This window comes from Sphaeramia orbicularis, chromosome 21 (assembly GCF_902148855.1).
Source record: "Sphaeramia orbicularis chromosome 21, fSphaOr1.1, whole genome shotgun sequence".
Lineage (NCBI taxonomy): Eukaryota > Metazoa > Chordata > Actinopteri > Kurtiformes > Apogonidae > Sphaeramia > Sphaeramia orbicularis.
Genome location: NC_043977.1, coordinates 48,911,829 through 48,927,345, shown reverse-complemented (window position 1 = coordinate 48,927,345; position 15,517 = coordinate 48,911,829). Strand labels below are relative to the sequence as shown.

The 15,517-nt window shown below is 36.4% G+C and overlaps 2 protein-coding genes across 6 annotated transcripts in view; one reads left to right on the top strand and one right to left on the bottom strand.

Annotated features, from left to right (window-relative positions):
• Positions 1-8,562, bottom strand: part of traf3ip1 (TNF receptor-associated factor 3 interacting protein 1) — a 40,993-nt gene extending 32,431 nt beyond the window's left edge. For all 4 annotated transcript variants that reach the window (XM_030124420.1, XM_030124419.1, XM_030124421.1 and 1 more), the window contains exons 1-3: positions 8,308-8,562; positions 4,513-4,581; positions 772-933 (exon numbers count right to left, since the gene is read on the bottom strand). In XM_030124420.1, coding sequence (XP_029980280.1) covers positions 772-933; positions 4,513-4,581; positions 8,308-8,430 — 354 coding nt within the window. In that variant the 5' untranslated portion in view covers positions 8,431-8,562. The remainder of the gene's footprint in view (positions 1-771; positions 934-4,512; positions 4,582-8,307) is intronic.
• A 1,652-nt stretch (positions 8,563-10,214) lies between these two features.
• LOC115412120 (anterior gradient protein 3-like) lies at positions 10,215-15,301 on the top strand. 2 transcript variants are annotated; one of them, XM_030124429.1, is made up of 9 exons: positions 10,215-10,333; positions 10,466-10,543; positions 11,168-11,281; positions 12,324-12,387; positions 12,711-12,763; positions 13,133-13,209; positions 13,674-13,737; positions 14,506-14,589; positions 15,144-15,301. In XM_030124429.1, exons 3-9 carry the CDS (start codon positions 11,188-11,190, stop codon positions 15,191-15,193), a joined length of 486 nt encoding a protein of 161 aa, XP_029980289.1. In that variant the 5' UTR covers positions 10,215-10,333; positions 10,466-10,543; positions 11,168-11,187; the 3' UTR covers positions 15,194-15,301. The 2 variants fall into 2 exon arrangements, with proteins under 2 accessions (XP_029980289.1, XP_029980288.1); XM_030124428.1 differs by having other exon boundaries at positions 10,215-10,543; positions 11,178-11,281.
• The last annotated feature ends 216 nt before the right edge of the window (positions 15,302-15,517 follow it).

Genomic DNA, 15,517 nt, shown 5'->3' with positions numbered 1-15,517 from the left:
CTATTCACAAACCAGCAAATACATGTTACTGACTTGACTTCTTCCCCAGAGTCTCTGCGCTTTATGTCCTCACAGGTTTTCCCTGGATCATCTCTGGATCTGCCGCTGCAGTCCTGCCTCTCTCCTGCTTCCATCATTATAATTCATTTATCCATATAGTTTTGATAGTATTTATTATACAGTTACATAGATGGTAGAGGTTTCCACTATTGGTGCTAACAGCTGCAGCAGTAGTCCATCCACTGTTAGTACTTGTATTTGGAGTAGTAGTATTAAGAGTTATGGACATCTGTTCTGGCTATTGGTAAGTATACTAGCAACAGCAGTTGTAGTATTTAACAGTTGTTCAGTTTGCTGTGCATCCATGTGTCTCCCCCTATTTCTACCCTTTTCCCCCAATCTCTGTCTCTGTCTCTGTTTCTATTTGTCTCTCACTCTCTCTCTCATAACATAAGTTTTGTTATGATGTGGCACTGTATAAATAGAATTTGACTGACTGATCGATTGATCGATTGACTGACATCAATAAATAAACTCCCCCATTAGTCTCCAACTAATGGGGGAGTTTATGTCATTGCTGACAGAGTCTGAGACTCTTTTCAGATGCAGGATACCATATTGAATATCGCATTCAGCTTTCATTATGTTAAGATTTGGGCTTAGTGTGGGCCTGCTGTGGTTGTGGATAAGGTTAGACTAGGTCAGTGCAACGTCCCCTAAGCTGAAGGAAACAGGACTGTTAGTGTGTTTGTAATCCCCTTTAGGACATACCTTGTGTAGGCAGCACCTGGCGATGGCCTGCAGCAGCTCATTGGTCTTTTCAGGCTCATGTCCAGCCACAATACGAGCTGGCTTTGCTGCCAGGGCTTCACCGCTCACCAGCATCACAACATCTATTGCTTTCTGGAGGAAGGTGATCTTTGAATCCTTATCCTATAAACAGAAACAACACTGTTACTGACTGATGCACACGAGTTGAAATAAAGACACTCTGCTAGTGGAAAGTAAAAGAAGTCCAGTGTGAATTATAGCCCAACACTATTTAGAAGAGTTAAACCCCTAAGAAACACAACTATTCTCTAATATCGTCTGGTCACGCTTACAGAACAGTCTGAATACATGCTATAGTTCACATCACTTGAGGTTGAATGGATTTTCTTATTCTGAAGTTAATCACCTTATTCTTGGCCTAAACTACTTCCACACCTGAGCTGGTCAAGGTACATAAACCTTAAAATCACTGATAAAACTGAGTCTTAGATTTACAGATAGCTTATCGACAGTGAATTACTGACATAATGGCTTTTTTTTTTTTTAATTATAAATGAATATGCAGGGTAGGGCTGCACGATTAATCGATTTTAAATCGAAATTGGATTTTTTCATTAGGACGATTTTTGAAAAAAGGGAAATCCTAAAATCGATTTCATCTCTCTTGTGCCTCCCGGCAGCGTGCCTTCAGGCTACCGTAGGCTGTGATAACGATCTTTCACAGAAGTCCGTGTAATGACGACGGACGTTAAATCTGTTAATGAGCCCACAGTAGTGATACCAATGTAAGCCGATGTTTCACGCACAGATCCCGCAACTGAAATATAGCTGTATGGGGATCACTCATCTTACATCGTCCCGGATCCATACCATACTGTCTTCTTTTGATCCGGGTCCGGATCACCGGGTCAGCAGCCTCAACAGAGGAGCCCAGACAGCCCTCTGCCCAGCCATATCCACCAGCTCTGAGGATATAATCCCTCCAGCATGTCCTGGGTCGGTCTCTTCCACGCATGGATCCCCCAATTTAAATATAACCACATGGGGATCACTCATATTACGTGGTCCATGCATGCACAACTGATACCTGTCACTGACTTACATTGGTATCACTTCTGTGGGCCCAGATACCCCAAAAAAGGAAAAAAAAAAAATAATAATTTTTTACAATTAATTTCTCTTACTTGCTAAATTTTTCATTCACAAATGTAAGTTTGTGAATGAAACCAAATATTTTTTTTATTTTTTGAAAGATGTTGAACTTTATTTAAAGCTGTTAGATAAATCTGGAACCAAAGAGGCTATAAAAACTATCAGTATTTGCTCTGATTTGGACATTGTATTGTAGTGTATTCCCCCTGGCAAACTTATGTTATTTTCTTGTTGTACACATTGTTCGTATACTCTACTTAATTCAATAAAGATTTAACGCAAAAAAAAATATATATATATAAAACTTCTGTGGGCCCATCATGTGATACCATCACAGATTTGAGGTAGGGAGCAGTGCCTTTTATTGCGGGCTGCTCATAAAAATGACAGGCTGACTTCTGCTGTCTTTTGTAGTTTAACCCAAAAATCAAATTCAAAAATTGAGTTTTTAGAGGAAAAAAAAAAAAAAAAAAAAAAAAAAAAATCGGGATTTTTTTTTTTTTTGCCAAAATCATGCAGCTCTAATGCAGGGACATCATTCTACACTCATATGTGTGGTTTGTGAATGTCAGGTCAGACATCGCAGTTTAGATTTACTACTACAGTGCATGTCAATGCTAATATTAGTAATAAGTTAGCTAGTAACAGACTGTTGACCTGAATGTCATCCTTATCTATTAAACTCTACAATAATGAATTTTCTCTGCAATATTGTCTGTATGATTTAAGAAATGTTTCAGTGAGGAGCAAAAACACAAACTCTGGGTTTTTTAAGTAAATTTGGCAGTGGGCGGGTTAAAACTGTTGGCTTCTTAGACAGAAAACCCAGACTTTTCTTAGGGGTCAACATAGTTTTCATGTTGAACTTTCACTAACCATGTTCTGAAACAGGACAGCATGTCACAGTTTATTTCTAAATGTTCCCAAATTTCATTCACTGTGAACAATGATTAATTAATTAAAAGCACTAAATACGAGGATAGCCTGAAGAGTAAAACTGTGCAGAGCAGCAGAGGGTGAATAGCTGACCCATTTGTGGACAAATCACCAAGATAAACACTCAGACTCATCCATTATCTGTTGCTCATGGGAAACCTGCCCAGGGTGTAACATCAGAACATGGAGGCAGTTCAGCCTGCACCAGGTTCCACTGAGTCACAGCTGATAAACTCTACCAGCAGAGTTCATAGTGTTTTCTACAACACTCAATACCATCCTCTGAACTGGGGCTATGGAGACGTTTACTTAACCATTTAGACCTGACACATCAGAGACACATGGATACATGATCAATAATTACGGACATGAGTACAGTCCCTGTCCTGAATGTTTCTGACCAGAGTCACATTACAACTGTGTCATTCTCGTGTGTTGTTTGTTGTGCTTATGAGGTAAATGACTCTTCAGTATCTTTAAATTTTAACCTTAGTGTTTCGTCGTGTAGTTATCTGTCTCTGCATAGGTGGTTCACATGAATGACAAAAATGCATAGCATTTTAAACCATTTCTAGTTGAATTTAATATAATTTAAGCTCTGGGATATCTAAGAAAAATCTAAAGAAACTGTATTAAATAAAAACTCAACACAAAAACAATGCATTACCATTACTTGTTGAGACGTGTTAAAAAGCCATGTAAGCTGTCTGAGGTCAGAGCTCTCTGGTTTCCCCTTGTGCAGTATTACATGGACATCAGGCCTTAAACAGTGGACCTGAGTTCTGACACCTCGATGGACTCTTTCACTTATGTGATGCCAGATCCTCTCACTCAGTGTGTGTCACACAAGGCAGGTATAGTGTTACAATGCACAAACACCAGGCAACACACACAAGCAACGCTGCAGTTTAAGAACAAACAATGAAAATATTCAAGCAAGTACATGAACAGACACAGGGCTGTAAATGGACAAAAATGGAACTATACGCAAAAAGGACAACGTCACAGAACCAGGGGAAAAAAATGGGTGCTTTACCTTCCAGTATCCCACCCAGAGAGGTCCTTCTAACCACCAAAAATGTGTAATCTGCACAGTGCTGAAGTAACGTCAAAATATTTTTTCTCTAATTAGTTTTTTACTTTTTACATTTTGTATTTCATCAACTTGTGCCATAAACACAAAGAGCAAATACTCAGTAACTGTCATATTTTGAACCCTTTAAATTCCATGCTTGTAATGTAAAAAAACCATACTTTTTGATGCAAAAAAACAACTTTTTTCAATGTACTATATTAAAAATTGGATTATTTATTTTTGCAGCCTGGCATATGTCAGTGATTAACAGCAACATTGGTTAATATGCCTTATTATTTTTTGTACTAGGTCAGATGTCCCAAAAATGTGTCAACGTGCATTTTTTACTCACTTTGGAGAAGGGTGCTAGTGCAGTAATTTTCCATTGATTACAATATGCTGATTTTAGTGGCTGGGTCAGAATATTAAAAATCGTGCAAAAATTAACAACTTTGGAATTCTGACCTAATACAAATTGTGAAAAATAATATGACCTTTTATAACATGAAGTGCAAAATGTCCAGAATTTGCTCACCAAGATACCAGAAAGTTAAATATATTTAACCACAAAGATTTACCTTGACATTATCTGACTTCATTTCATTCTCTCCATATAGGCCTTTCATAAATCCAGTGCTCCTGATGACCTAAAAGTGGACAGAAAGAAAGAAAACAAAACACTTAGAAGACAGTCCGCATATTAACCATTTAATTCTATTAAAATTCAAATATGGATCAAACTCAAACTTGGGGAAAACAGTGAGAAGTCTGAAATGATTTGAAAATTAATGCACAGTTTTTTTTGTGCATCTCCAACACTCATGACCACATCATCCATCCAACAAAAACACAGACACTAAATGTCTCACAAACCCAGGAAATAGACTGATTAGATGCAAATGAGAATTTATCAGAATGTTACAGACATCTGTTATGATCTAACTCAAACTTAATTTTTGTAAACTAACACATTTACTAGACAAAGTCTGAGATGGATTGTCACTGTTAACTAGATATAGATAAACATGCACAGTAAACGCACCCCAAAAGAAAAACACTATCACAGTCAGGATGCTAATGCTTGGTAAATCAAACAAAGCCCTAGCCCAGGGGTGACCAACCCTGGTCCTGGAGAGCCACTATCCTGCATGTTTTGGATGTTTCCCTCTTCCAACACAACTGACAGTCATTATAAGGCTTCTGCAGAGCTTGATGAGAGGCTTATCATTTGAATCAAGTGTGTTGGAAGAGGGATACATCTAAAACATGCAGGATAGCGGCTCTCCAGGACCAGGGTTGGCCACCCTTGCCCTAGCCTGTGGCTCCACTCAGAGTAGCTACCACCAAACTGGTAATGAATGCAAACTTATCTTATTTTGTCTCAAATTACATCACAAGTGCAATATCTGAAAATGCTATTACTCATCATACAAACTGTACTTTAATATAAAGTCCCGGGTTTTGGTCTCATTTCTGTCAGTGCAGATAAGAAATATGTCTTTTTGAAGGTAAAAAGATGTTATTGAGTAACAGTTCTGTATTCATTTTTCATTAACTCTGTGATTTTTATTTTTAAATGTAAATTATTTCAAGTTTATTTCAAGGTCTTGAGAAGAAAAAAATCCAATTAATTGTAATTAATCATAGTGAATGATCTGATTAGCTCATTTTTTATTGATTGGCCCTAATGTTTTGTTGTTTTACTTAATTTTATTCATACATATCTTTGATTTTATCAGTATATCGGTGCAATAGTTTCGAGTGTTTTTCCAAAAGGTTTCTTTGGAAAGTGTTTGTTATGTTCTGACTAAAAATAAAAATTTAAGACCGCATATAACCATTTGTTTTTTTCTTTCATTCAGGACCAAAATTTTCTTTTAAACTGGGAAGAAATAAGGATCTGACATTTAGTGTGATAGCTATCAATATAAACTAATATGAACATTTTATTTTAATTAAAAAACAGGCCCATTTAAAGAGTCTGACTGGGATATCATACAGTAGCTACATGCGTTTCAACCATTTCAAACCACATGGATAAGGTCTTGGACTTTAATGTAAGTTATTTAATTACTGTCAAATCATCACTGGTCTCCTGTTTTTGTACAGATGTCTATTACTCTAACTGTGTTTTTACATGAAACTAATGCATTAAATGACCCTCAAACTCCACTCAAACATTACAATATACACCAATATCTATTGCAAAAAATCAATTGAGCAACAGACAATAAATCATCTCCAACAAACTGCTAACTATAAAAAAGGGGTTCCACATGTCAACACTCCTGCCTTTATCAAATATAAATGAGTCAACAGTGAAATATGAACCCAACCAATGGACTGAGGATGAGCATCACACCTCTGTCTGCAAAACAAACCATTTCCTCAAAGGACTTAGTTGTTTTTCACACCTCTACTACCTTTTTACAGTTACTGTTGCTCAATTATTTTACTCACTTTTTAGATTTGTTCCAGGGAAATACCATGTGTACAAATACTCCAATGTTTCAAACCATACACAAACAAATACTGTAATGACAGAAGATTAAAAGTATGTTCAAGTTTGGACTTCAACCCCCACAATCCCCTAGCGTATCCACAGCACAAACCACTGTGAAACCTGAGGAAAACAACTAAGTTAATGTAATGTCCTTGACCTTTCATTCTAGTGCTGTTTGTGCTGTTCAGTTGTTGAGTTAGTTCAGTTTACCAACGTCATATACATTAGTCAAGATGACCTGGGCCAGATTTAAGGTGATATGTTCAGTTTTTCATAAAATATTTCATAAAACAAGCATAGTAACATCAGGGTGGACATAATCTAACCTATGTTTTGATGGTCAGGGATTTCATGTTCAGTTCTAGGAACAGACTGATTATCACCTATAACCAATAATCACAAATTACTATATATTTATAGGTTGACGCATTTAGACACCAAAATATGGCTTTAACAATGGCTGATTGATGTTTATTGTCTGTGAATAAACAAACAAATAAACAGCATCCACAACACTGTCTAACTGGTAACGTTAGGTAACATATCAATGTTGAAATGAGGACATATGGATTCTTTCATGTGCTCACATTAAAACTGCAACAAATTGTTGATTTATCAAGATGCAGACTATTAATTTACAACTATTTTGATAATCAGTTTGAGTAATTACTCATGCAAACATAGTCAACACTTTTTGAGTCCAGCTTCTTATATGTGAAGGTTTTTTTTCTGTTCTTCCTACTATAACTGAAAATCTCTGCATTGTGGAACAAACAAGACATCATTTTGAGCTTTGTTAAAACTCAGTTTGATGACAATAGTTGAGACAGTTGAGTTCTCAGACTGTATGGACCAAACAGGTAATTAGTTAATCAAGACAATACAGGATGGATTTATTGATGGTGAATATAATCACTGTCTATAATCAATTATTTAGAATACCTGTGGAATCCATTGTTAAAGCTGACAATAAATATTGTTGAGATATTACTGAATTAGACCGTATTTATTGGATTTGAGAGTCAGCTTGGAGGACAGTGTACTGTTAGTATTGTCCTTCTGTCAGGGATTATCTAGCCTTGGCTTGGACTGTACCTGACCTCCACCTGACCTATGACTCCACAGCTTCTAAAGGCTGCCAGGCTCATCCTAGCCAGCCGGCAGGGGACATCTTTTTGATGCTCATTATTACACTTCATAGATTTTCAGAATCATCCAGTCAAGGTTAGTTATTTTGCATTTAGCTAAAAAATAACACGACTCAAATAGTGCATAAAAGGCGTCTACTCCTTGCTTCAGAAACATAACAGGTTATTTAAAGCTCAGCTGTGTTCAGCATTACTGAAGTCAACATGACGGATCCGTAGAAAGACACCAATGTTTCCAACTTTGTCCCCAGTGGTGTCACTGTCCACCGGTGCTGTCATCTGTGTTACCCCGGTTTACTGGTTCCTGTCCGTACTGAGGACATGCTTAGCAACGGGAGACGCTGGTGACACATCCACCTACAAACTAATGTCAGCTACCCCATACTAGCATCCTAAAAGACGACGTATCTTAAAGGGATACATCCATTCTCTTTGTCCTGTTGGTGAATAGCCACAGTGAGATAATAAAGTGCCTGGACAGTCGTAATCCTACATGTGTTGACAGTTTGGTGGATTGGACTGGCTAAACTCCGAAAGCAGCAGGGCTAACGTTAGCTAGATGGTTAGCTTGTTTGCTGTATGCTAGTCTAAGTGCTAGCATGTTTTCTACGTCAAAGACATCAAACTGACAATGTTTGTTAAACACGTGCATTCTTATAAAAAACAAAAACATCCTTATAAAACCGTCAGTGGTGATGGTAACGTCATCAGACCAAACTTACCTCACTGAAAATGTCGTGTAGGTATCGAAACGGGGGTTTGCTTAGCAGTTTTTCCGTCAGTGGAGGTTTCTTTATAACTTTGCCCAGTGTGTCCTGCGTCTTTTTTATCACCGCCCCGTTCATCGCAGAGGTCCGACGGAACACAAATATGACGAGTGGAAACGGAAAAATAACCAAAATATCAATACAAAGTGAATAAACTGGGGAATCAGTCACCGGGTTCTATGTTAGTACTCAATCCCAAACTGCATCATGAATGCATACTGCGCATGCTCTCAACTACTAGGCTGCGTGTCCATAGCAACAGATAACAATCCAGAACTCTCTCTCTCTCTCTCTCTCTCTCTCTCTCTCTCTCTCTCTCTCTCTCTCTCTCTCTAGATAGATAGATAGATAGATAGATAGATAGATAGATAGATAGATAGATAGATAGATGCATGGGTTCTCATCCTCCAAATGTCCAAAGGCATGAATTTCATGTGTTGACTGATCTAAATCAAAAAGCATCTTAATTAAATTTTTTCCTCCATTCTCTTTGTCTATACTCTTTTTACCTGTCAGACATAAGAAGTTACCCCCCCAATAGTTTAACATAAGATATTCTTTATTATCCCCCAAGGATAACAAAATTCAAAGCAGCAAGACAATAGGCATCAAATACAATAGAAAAATAAAGGGAAGATTAAAAAGTATTTTTAAAAAATTTTAAAGTGACTAAAATGACAAAAAATAGTAGTAGTAGTAGTAGTAGTAGTAGTAGTAGTAGTAATAATAATAATAATAATAATAATAATAATAATAATAATAACTAAAGTAACAAGTGTGCAGTGAGTGACACTGATAGATGCAGAAAGTCTGTTCAGAGCAGGATATACTTTAAGAAGTCAGACAGTTGGTAAAAAGGAGCATCTTCAGTCCTGCACCTGGGTGGGATACCCATGCTGGCTGAATGAGCTGCCCATCATCCACAGGTCATCATGCAAAAGGTGAGAAGAATTGTCCAGAACTGCACAGATTTTGTCCTTCACCCTCCTCTCAGACACTGTTTAAGATTAGTTTTCAAAACCTAAATGTGACTAGTTCACAGCTAAGTAACAGCTTCTGGATGGTTTTGTTACAAGTCTTCAAGTTATGCCACTAAAACAACTGAACTAGATCACCTCTTTGAATTATTTTACAGCTGTTTTACAAATAAGCATCAGGATGTTTTAATGAAACAGACTGAACTTTCCGTCACTGTGTTGTGTTAGAGCCCCTGCTCTTATATGGATCAAATAAAAAAAATGGGAATTTATACCTTAATACCTAATTTACTTTGACATAAATGCATTGAAGTTTGACTAGTTTATCGATATTTAAACCTCATAAGGTGCCAGACAACTGCCTTAGTTTGTGTGTGATCTAATAACTATGTAAACAACAGATCTATGGACCAAATGCAAATATATAAATATTTTCCTGTAAAACCTGCTTCCATTGTCATTTTAGGCCAATATGTACTGAGGGCAATGCAAAGTCATGAGTGGTTGGTATTAAAATTACACCACATGCCTAAAAAGTAAGTGGGAAGTACACAAATCTCATACATTAACGTAATACATTTGTAGGTACTACAAACAGGGTAACCAGTAACACAGGGACATTTTCCCCTTAGGTAGGGTCAGGAATGTAATGTTGGATGAATAAATGAAGTTAAACTGTCATCACCCAAACTAACCTGAATGACAAGTTGAACGCAGTACAGACAATCAGCAACTGACTGTTGTTGTGTTTCTTTTAGAGGAAAATGTATATGAAGCAGATTATAGTAATCTGTAGTAGTTTAAGTAGTCTGTAGTAGTCTGTAGTAGCCTTTCGTAGTCTGTTGGATTCTGTACTATTCTGCAGAATTCTGTAGCAGTCTGTAGTATTCTGGTAGAAGTTGCTGTGATCAGTCAGTATTTACTATGTACTACTTTAGTCAGTATAGTATTTGCTGTGTAATACTGTGTATGACCTGGGTCAGTATTTACTGTGTACTACTTCAGTCAGTATAGTATTTGCTGTGTAGTACTGTGTATGACCTCAGTTAGTATTTACCGTGTACTACTTCAGTCAGTATAGTATTTGCCGTGTAGTACTGTGTATGACCTCAGTTAGTATTTACTGCGTACTTCAGACAAACCTGTTTGGTGAGTCAGGTTCAGAAACACCTAAACTCAGGCATTTGTGCAGATGCTTCACACGTGCTGTAAAGGTAAGACATGCACCAACTATAAGAATAGTTTATTTATTATGTCGTGTCATGTGTGCTTTTGTCTCTAGAAACAAACTTATTTCATTATTATACACTTGTTTTTGATGACCTTTGAACAATATTTAAATTTTTCCTTTCTTACTTCAGAAATAAATATCTGTGTTTACATACATGAACCAAATATGATATATTTATATATTCGAGTATGATGATACATCATTGAAAGCAGACATACAATGACCTGGAATATTATGTGACAAAATACATTTACAGTTTATTAATTACCCTTTTAAGCATTAAAGTGGTAAAAGCTTCATAATAATGAAACCTCTGTGTAAACTAAGTGTTTATGGCATTTCTTATGGCTGCTGTTGTCATCATTCGACATCAATAATCTGTAACATAATCTGTTGACTGTAGCTCCTAAATGTTTGAGCTTTAGGGTCATTTATTAAAGACTGCATTGGGTTTGTTATAGTTTCACAACTAGTAATAACTGCCAGTTTGTTTGGTGAGTCAACATTGTGTACTAGGTAATCTGTGAATAGTTTATCACACGTAGTGACTGCAGTGAGAGGCTGAGTTCTCATTCTGCTGATGTTTTCAATCTGCTATAACTGTCAACTTCCTTCAGTTGAGTGATCATGATGCTTCGCTGGCTCCTGTTTGCTGTTTTCTTTGTTTTCTGTGCTGGTGCCGGAGAACAAAAGGCAAAGCAAACCAAGAACATGTCCAGAGGTGAGAGATAAACCAACCACTGGGACGCTGAATGGATTATATCAGTCAAATATATGTCAGACCAATATTCAATCATCAGACATGATCAGAATGAAATACAGTTACCCAGGATTTTGTGTATGCAGCATGAAATAGCATAAAATAATAAATAAAAAATAGATAAAAGCCAAATAGAATAGAATAAAAGCTACATAAAATCTGCTAAAATATAATAAATTAAACCTCTGAATATGTACAATATTGCCCAATATACAGCAACAACAGCAGATTAAGGTGGTGGTGCATGTAAGAAGCAACATGAACAGCAGTAACAGTTTACTGGTGGAAACAAAGTGACAATAGCGACTGTAATGTAGCAGCAACTTGACCTCTTATTAAGGTTCAAGGTGGTCAGTTTATAGGGGGTGGAGCAGTTCATCAAAACTGCTTAAAACTGAGTAAAAGTAAATGAAAAATCAATGTCAAGTTCTCTAAAGATATCTTTTTCATTCAGGAAAGTACAATTGAAAAATATTAAGGAAACATTATTTTATCCTTGTTTTAAGGTTTGTTATAGTTTTTTAGTGGACAGACTTTTGTTGTGGTTGTAAGAAACCTACCCTCTAAAAACTGTTGTGAGGGAAAATAAACCAGTATTTAGTCGTCCGATGTCTACCTCTGATGGTAGAACAATGAACGCAGAGAATAGAATATGCTAATGGAGACCCACGTTATGGCCACGCTGGCCAATACTACAGTGGGTCAGCTCACAAGCTGATTTTAGCCAGTGTCAGTTAGCCACTTGGTTTTTATGAACTTAAAAATGAAAAATTAATTATTACTATGACTTTTTCCAACTGGTAGATATTGTTTTAGTCTGGTTTTACTGACTTATTGTCTCCTGGTGATGGCTGAGGAATAATCTCAGGTCACATGTCTAGTCATTTTAAGACACAACCTGCAGCACGGCCGCCAAGAATTCACATGTTTTTGTTCTTAAAATAAACCACCATTGTTCAGTGTGTAGCCTAACCCTTCCCTTCATGGGTGCTGTGTTGTGCAGGATGGGGGAACAGCATCAGCTGGGTGAAGAGTTATGAAGAGGCACTGTCAAAGATGGTCAAGAGGTAAACAACACATGAGGATTACTTGTGTAAATATGTGCAGTATTTGGATTGAGTACTGATGGTAATCATCTGAATACAAATATGTCCTATACATAATTGATGCTCTTTGTTTTTTCCATATTTGTACTTTCTGTGAGTAGGAATATGTGTTCTGTGAGTAGGAATACTCTGGGATAAAATGTACTTTTATAACTCTGTGTGCTAAGTCAGTTAATATGTCTGCAATTCAGACATTTGAGGTTTTATTTGTTCTAATTCATCAGACCGAATCCACACCCATCATTATTCTTGTTGAGCTCAGGAATGTGTTATTGTTTTCATAGCAACAAACCTCTGATGGTGATCCATCACAGAGAGGAATGCCCCTACTGCCAAGGTACTGCATCAGATACTCAATGTAAAATATACATTCTACACAAGACACGCAAAAACTGGGCTTTTATTTTCTAACCTCATCGAGCCAGAGGGAAAAAGCTGTATTTAAGTTATTTATTTGATTTACATACTGAAAGTTTAGTAAGTGTTGCCAGTCAGTTATTTCTCAGTCATAATATAAGACAACCATAGTACTATGGAATTCATCCTCTTGCATATTATCATTATTATTATTATTATTATTATTATTATTATTGGAAAAGTCTGAAATTACAGGCCACGTGTTTCTGAACATGGTCTCTATGGAGCTAAAAAACCTAACAAAGACAAGATGCCTTTCTTAAACAAATTTTAACAATGTTTTTCATAGACCTGAAAAAGGTATTTGTTGCTGAAAAATCCATCCAGACAATGGCCAAAGAGGATTTCATCATGCTCAACTTGGTGGTAACTAAACATATTTCTTTTTAAATGCTGACTCAGTTAAAGTAACTTTGTACAAAATACAGCATGAAATACATGAAACACACCCATACATTAAATATAATCTATACTTCCATTTAGGTTAGTTTCACTGAATAACGAGAAGGGTGAGGGGGACGGGTTCCTAATCCAGGGTCAGGGTGGAGGAACTGCTTTCCTGATCCAGGGTCGGGGGGGGGGGGGGGGGGGGGGGGGGGGGGGGACACGGACTGGGTCCTTTTGAATTACTTAGTTTGACCTTTAACCTTGAAAACCAAACCAGGGGAAAACTAGCCCTGACAATAATATTATTATCATTCAAACATGGCACGTCAATGATGAACAAATATAGCATGTGTAAAAAATTTGAAATTCTGAATGCAGCTTTAAAACTATATTACAAATCGTTATGTATATTATAACAAACTTTCATTTGTGATGTCACACAGGAGGAGACTTCAGACCCAAACATGGCACCTGATGGTTATTATGTTCCCAGAATCATCTTTGTTGGTAAGAACTTATATGATTTAACATAGTTTTAATTTTATTATTGTTTTCTCTCCTATTCTTTTCCCCTTTAAAGCAGAGGACATAATAGATATAAATATTGCTCATTTCTAAGCTTTGTCTTCTGGACTCTAACTTCCATGTTCAGTCCTTGTTCATTGCTTTCTTCATGTTTCCTCAAACACACTGGCTCCTAATGAAGCCAATGTGGGCATACCTTAAAATGTACTTCAGATACATTGTAAACAAGGTGTAGCTGATTTTCATGTATTGGTATCTCAAAGTGACAGTCTGAGAAGTGGAGGACTTAACTTTTGAGTATCACTATCCCAGTTTAGGTAGCCCACCCTATAAAACATTATTAATGACCTAGATCTAATTTATTCCAACAGAGTTTGAGATTGAACCACGAATGTTTTCAGATTCTAATATTTTTTTTGCACCAGTGCGTCTGTGTTAATCAGACACATTGGATGCAGCCCTTCAGAAAACAGACCAGATCACAGAATTTAAGTAAATTATCTTTGTCGTTCATTTTCAAATTAAAATACCGTTACTACTAGTAGACTATATATTGAAACATTCAACAAACATAGTCTTTGGACTGTATCTGAGGTATTCTTTTTGTCAAATTTCTACACTGTTCTATTTGTAAATGTCATATTTTAACTTTATTACCAACTGGGTTAAACGAGGATTATTTGGCCTCCTTGTGTTGTATTTAAAGGCATCTGTATGAATTCCATGTGTCTGTGTCGTGTTCTTCTGTAGATCCATCTAAAACTGTTCGTGCAGATATTTCTGGGATTCATCCTGAAAACCTGTATACCTACAGCCCTGCTGACATCCAGTCCTGTGAGTAACCACCCCGCCTTTAATGACAGGATGTGGGTGGATGTTAATGCTCAGCCACTCCAGCCTGTTTGTAACCCATTTAATGACTGGTGGAATACATACAAAGTAATATTTTGGTGAGGCTTATAAGATAGATACTTTATTGATCCTTTGCAGGAAATTGCTTTGTTACAACAGCAGCAGTACAAGAAGAAAAACACTCTGACCCATCGCATGAACATCCCACAAACAGTCATCAATGGAACAAGAAAATACATCATTAAAATTATCTTAAAATAGTTTATGCCTAGAAACAAAAGACTACACCATTATTAATGATGATGATGATGATGATGATGATGATGATTAATAATAACAATAATAATAATAATAATAATAATAATAATAATAATAATAATAGTAATAATAATAATAATAATAATAATAATAATAATAATAATAATAATAATAATATAGAAGAAGAAATTGTATCTATTACCTAGACCAAAGCCTGTGCTGTGCATCAGAAACACCTTTGTTTTTTCTTACTGTTATTACTTGTTTTCTTTCAACAGTGGTCAACAACATGAAGAAAGCCAAAAGCCTGATCCATACAGAGCTCTGAGATGGCTCTAGTTTTTCATGTTTGTCCATCTCCACAGTCAACACTGCTATAAGTTTGTTCAGAACTTGGAAATAAAAGTGAACAAAGAGGAAAGTGTTCAAGTGTCATTTTCACAAACTCTGTGATAAATCAAGGATGGTGATTAATATTTTGTACAGAGACAGTGTCTCTACCAGTATTGCTATGCATTTGTTTCAGATGGTGAAGCCTGTTGGAGGGATGTAACATCAAAGAACTGGAAAATTTCATCTCCCTGATTAGTATTATCAATATCATGATCTATAATATAATACTGTAAGGTCTCAGAGCGTGTGTGTGTGTGTG

Excerpts from the sequence above, each read along its gene's own strand:
- LOC115412120 (XM_030124429.1), top strand. The coding sequence starts at position 11,188 with ATGATGCTTCGCTGGCTCCTGTTTGCTGTTTTCTTTGTTTTCTGTGCT. Across the intron at positions 12,388-12,710 it reads CTGTCAAAGATGGTCAAGAG|CAACAAACCTCTGATGGTGA; the intron begins GTAAACAACACA and ends TTGTTTTCATAG. Across the intron at positions 14,590-15,143 it reads CCCTGCTGACATCCAGTCCT|TGGTCAACAACATGAAGAAA; the intron begins GTGAGTAACCAC and ends TTCTTTCAACAG.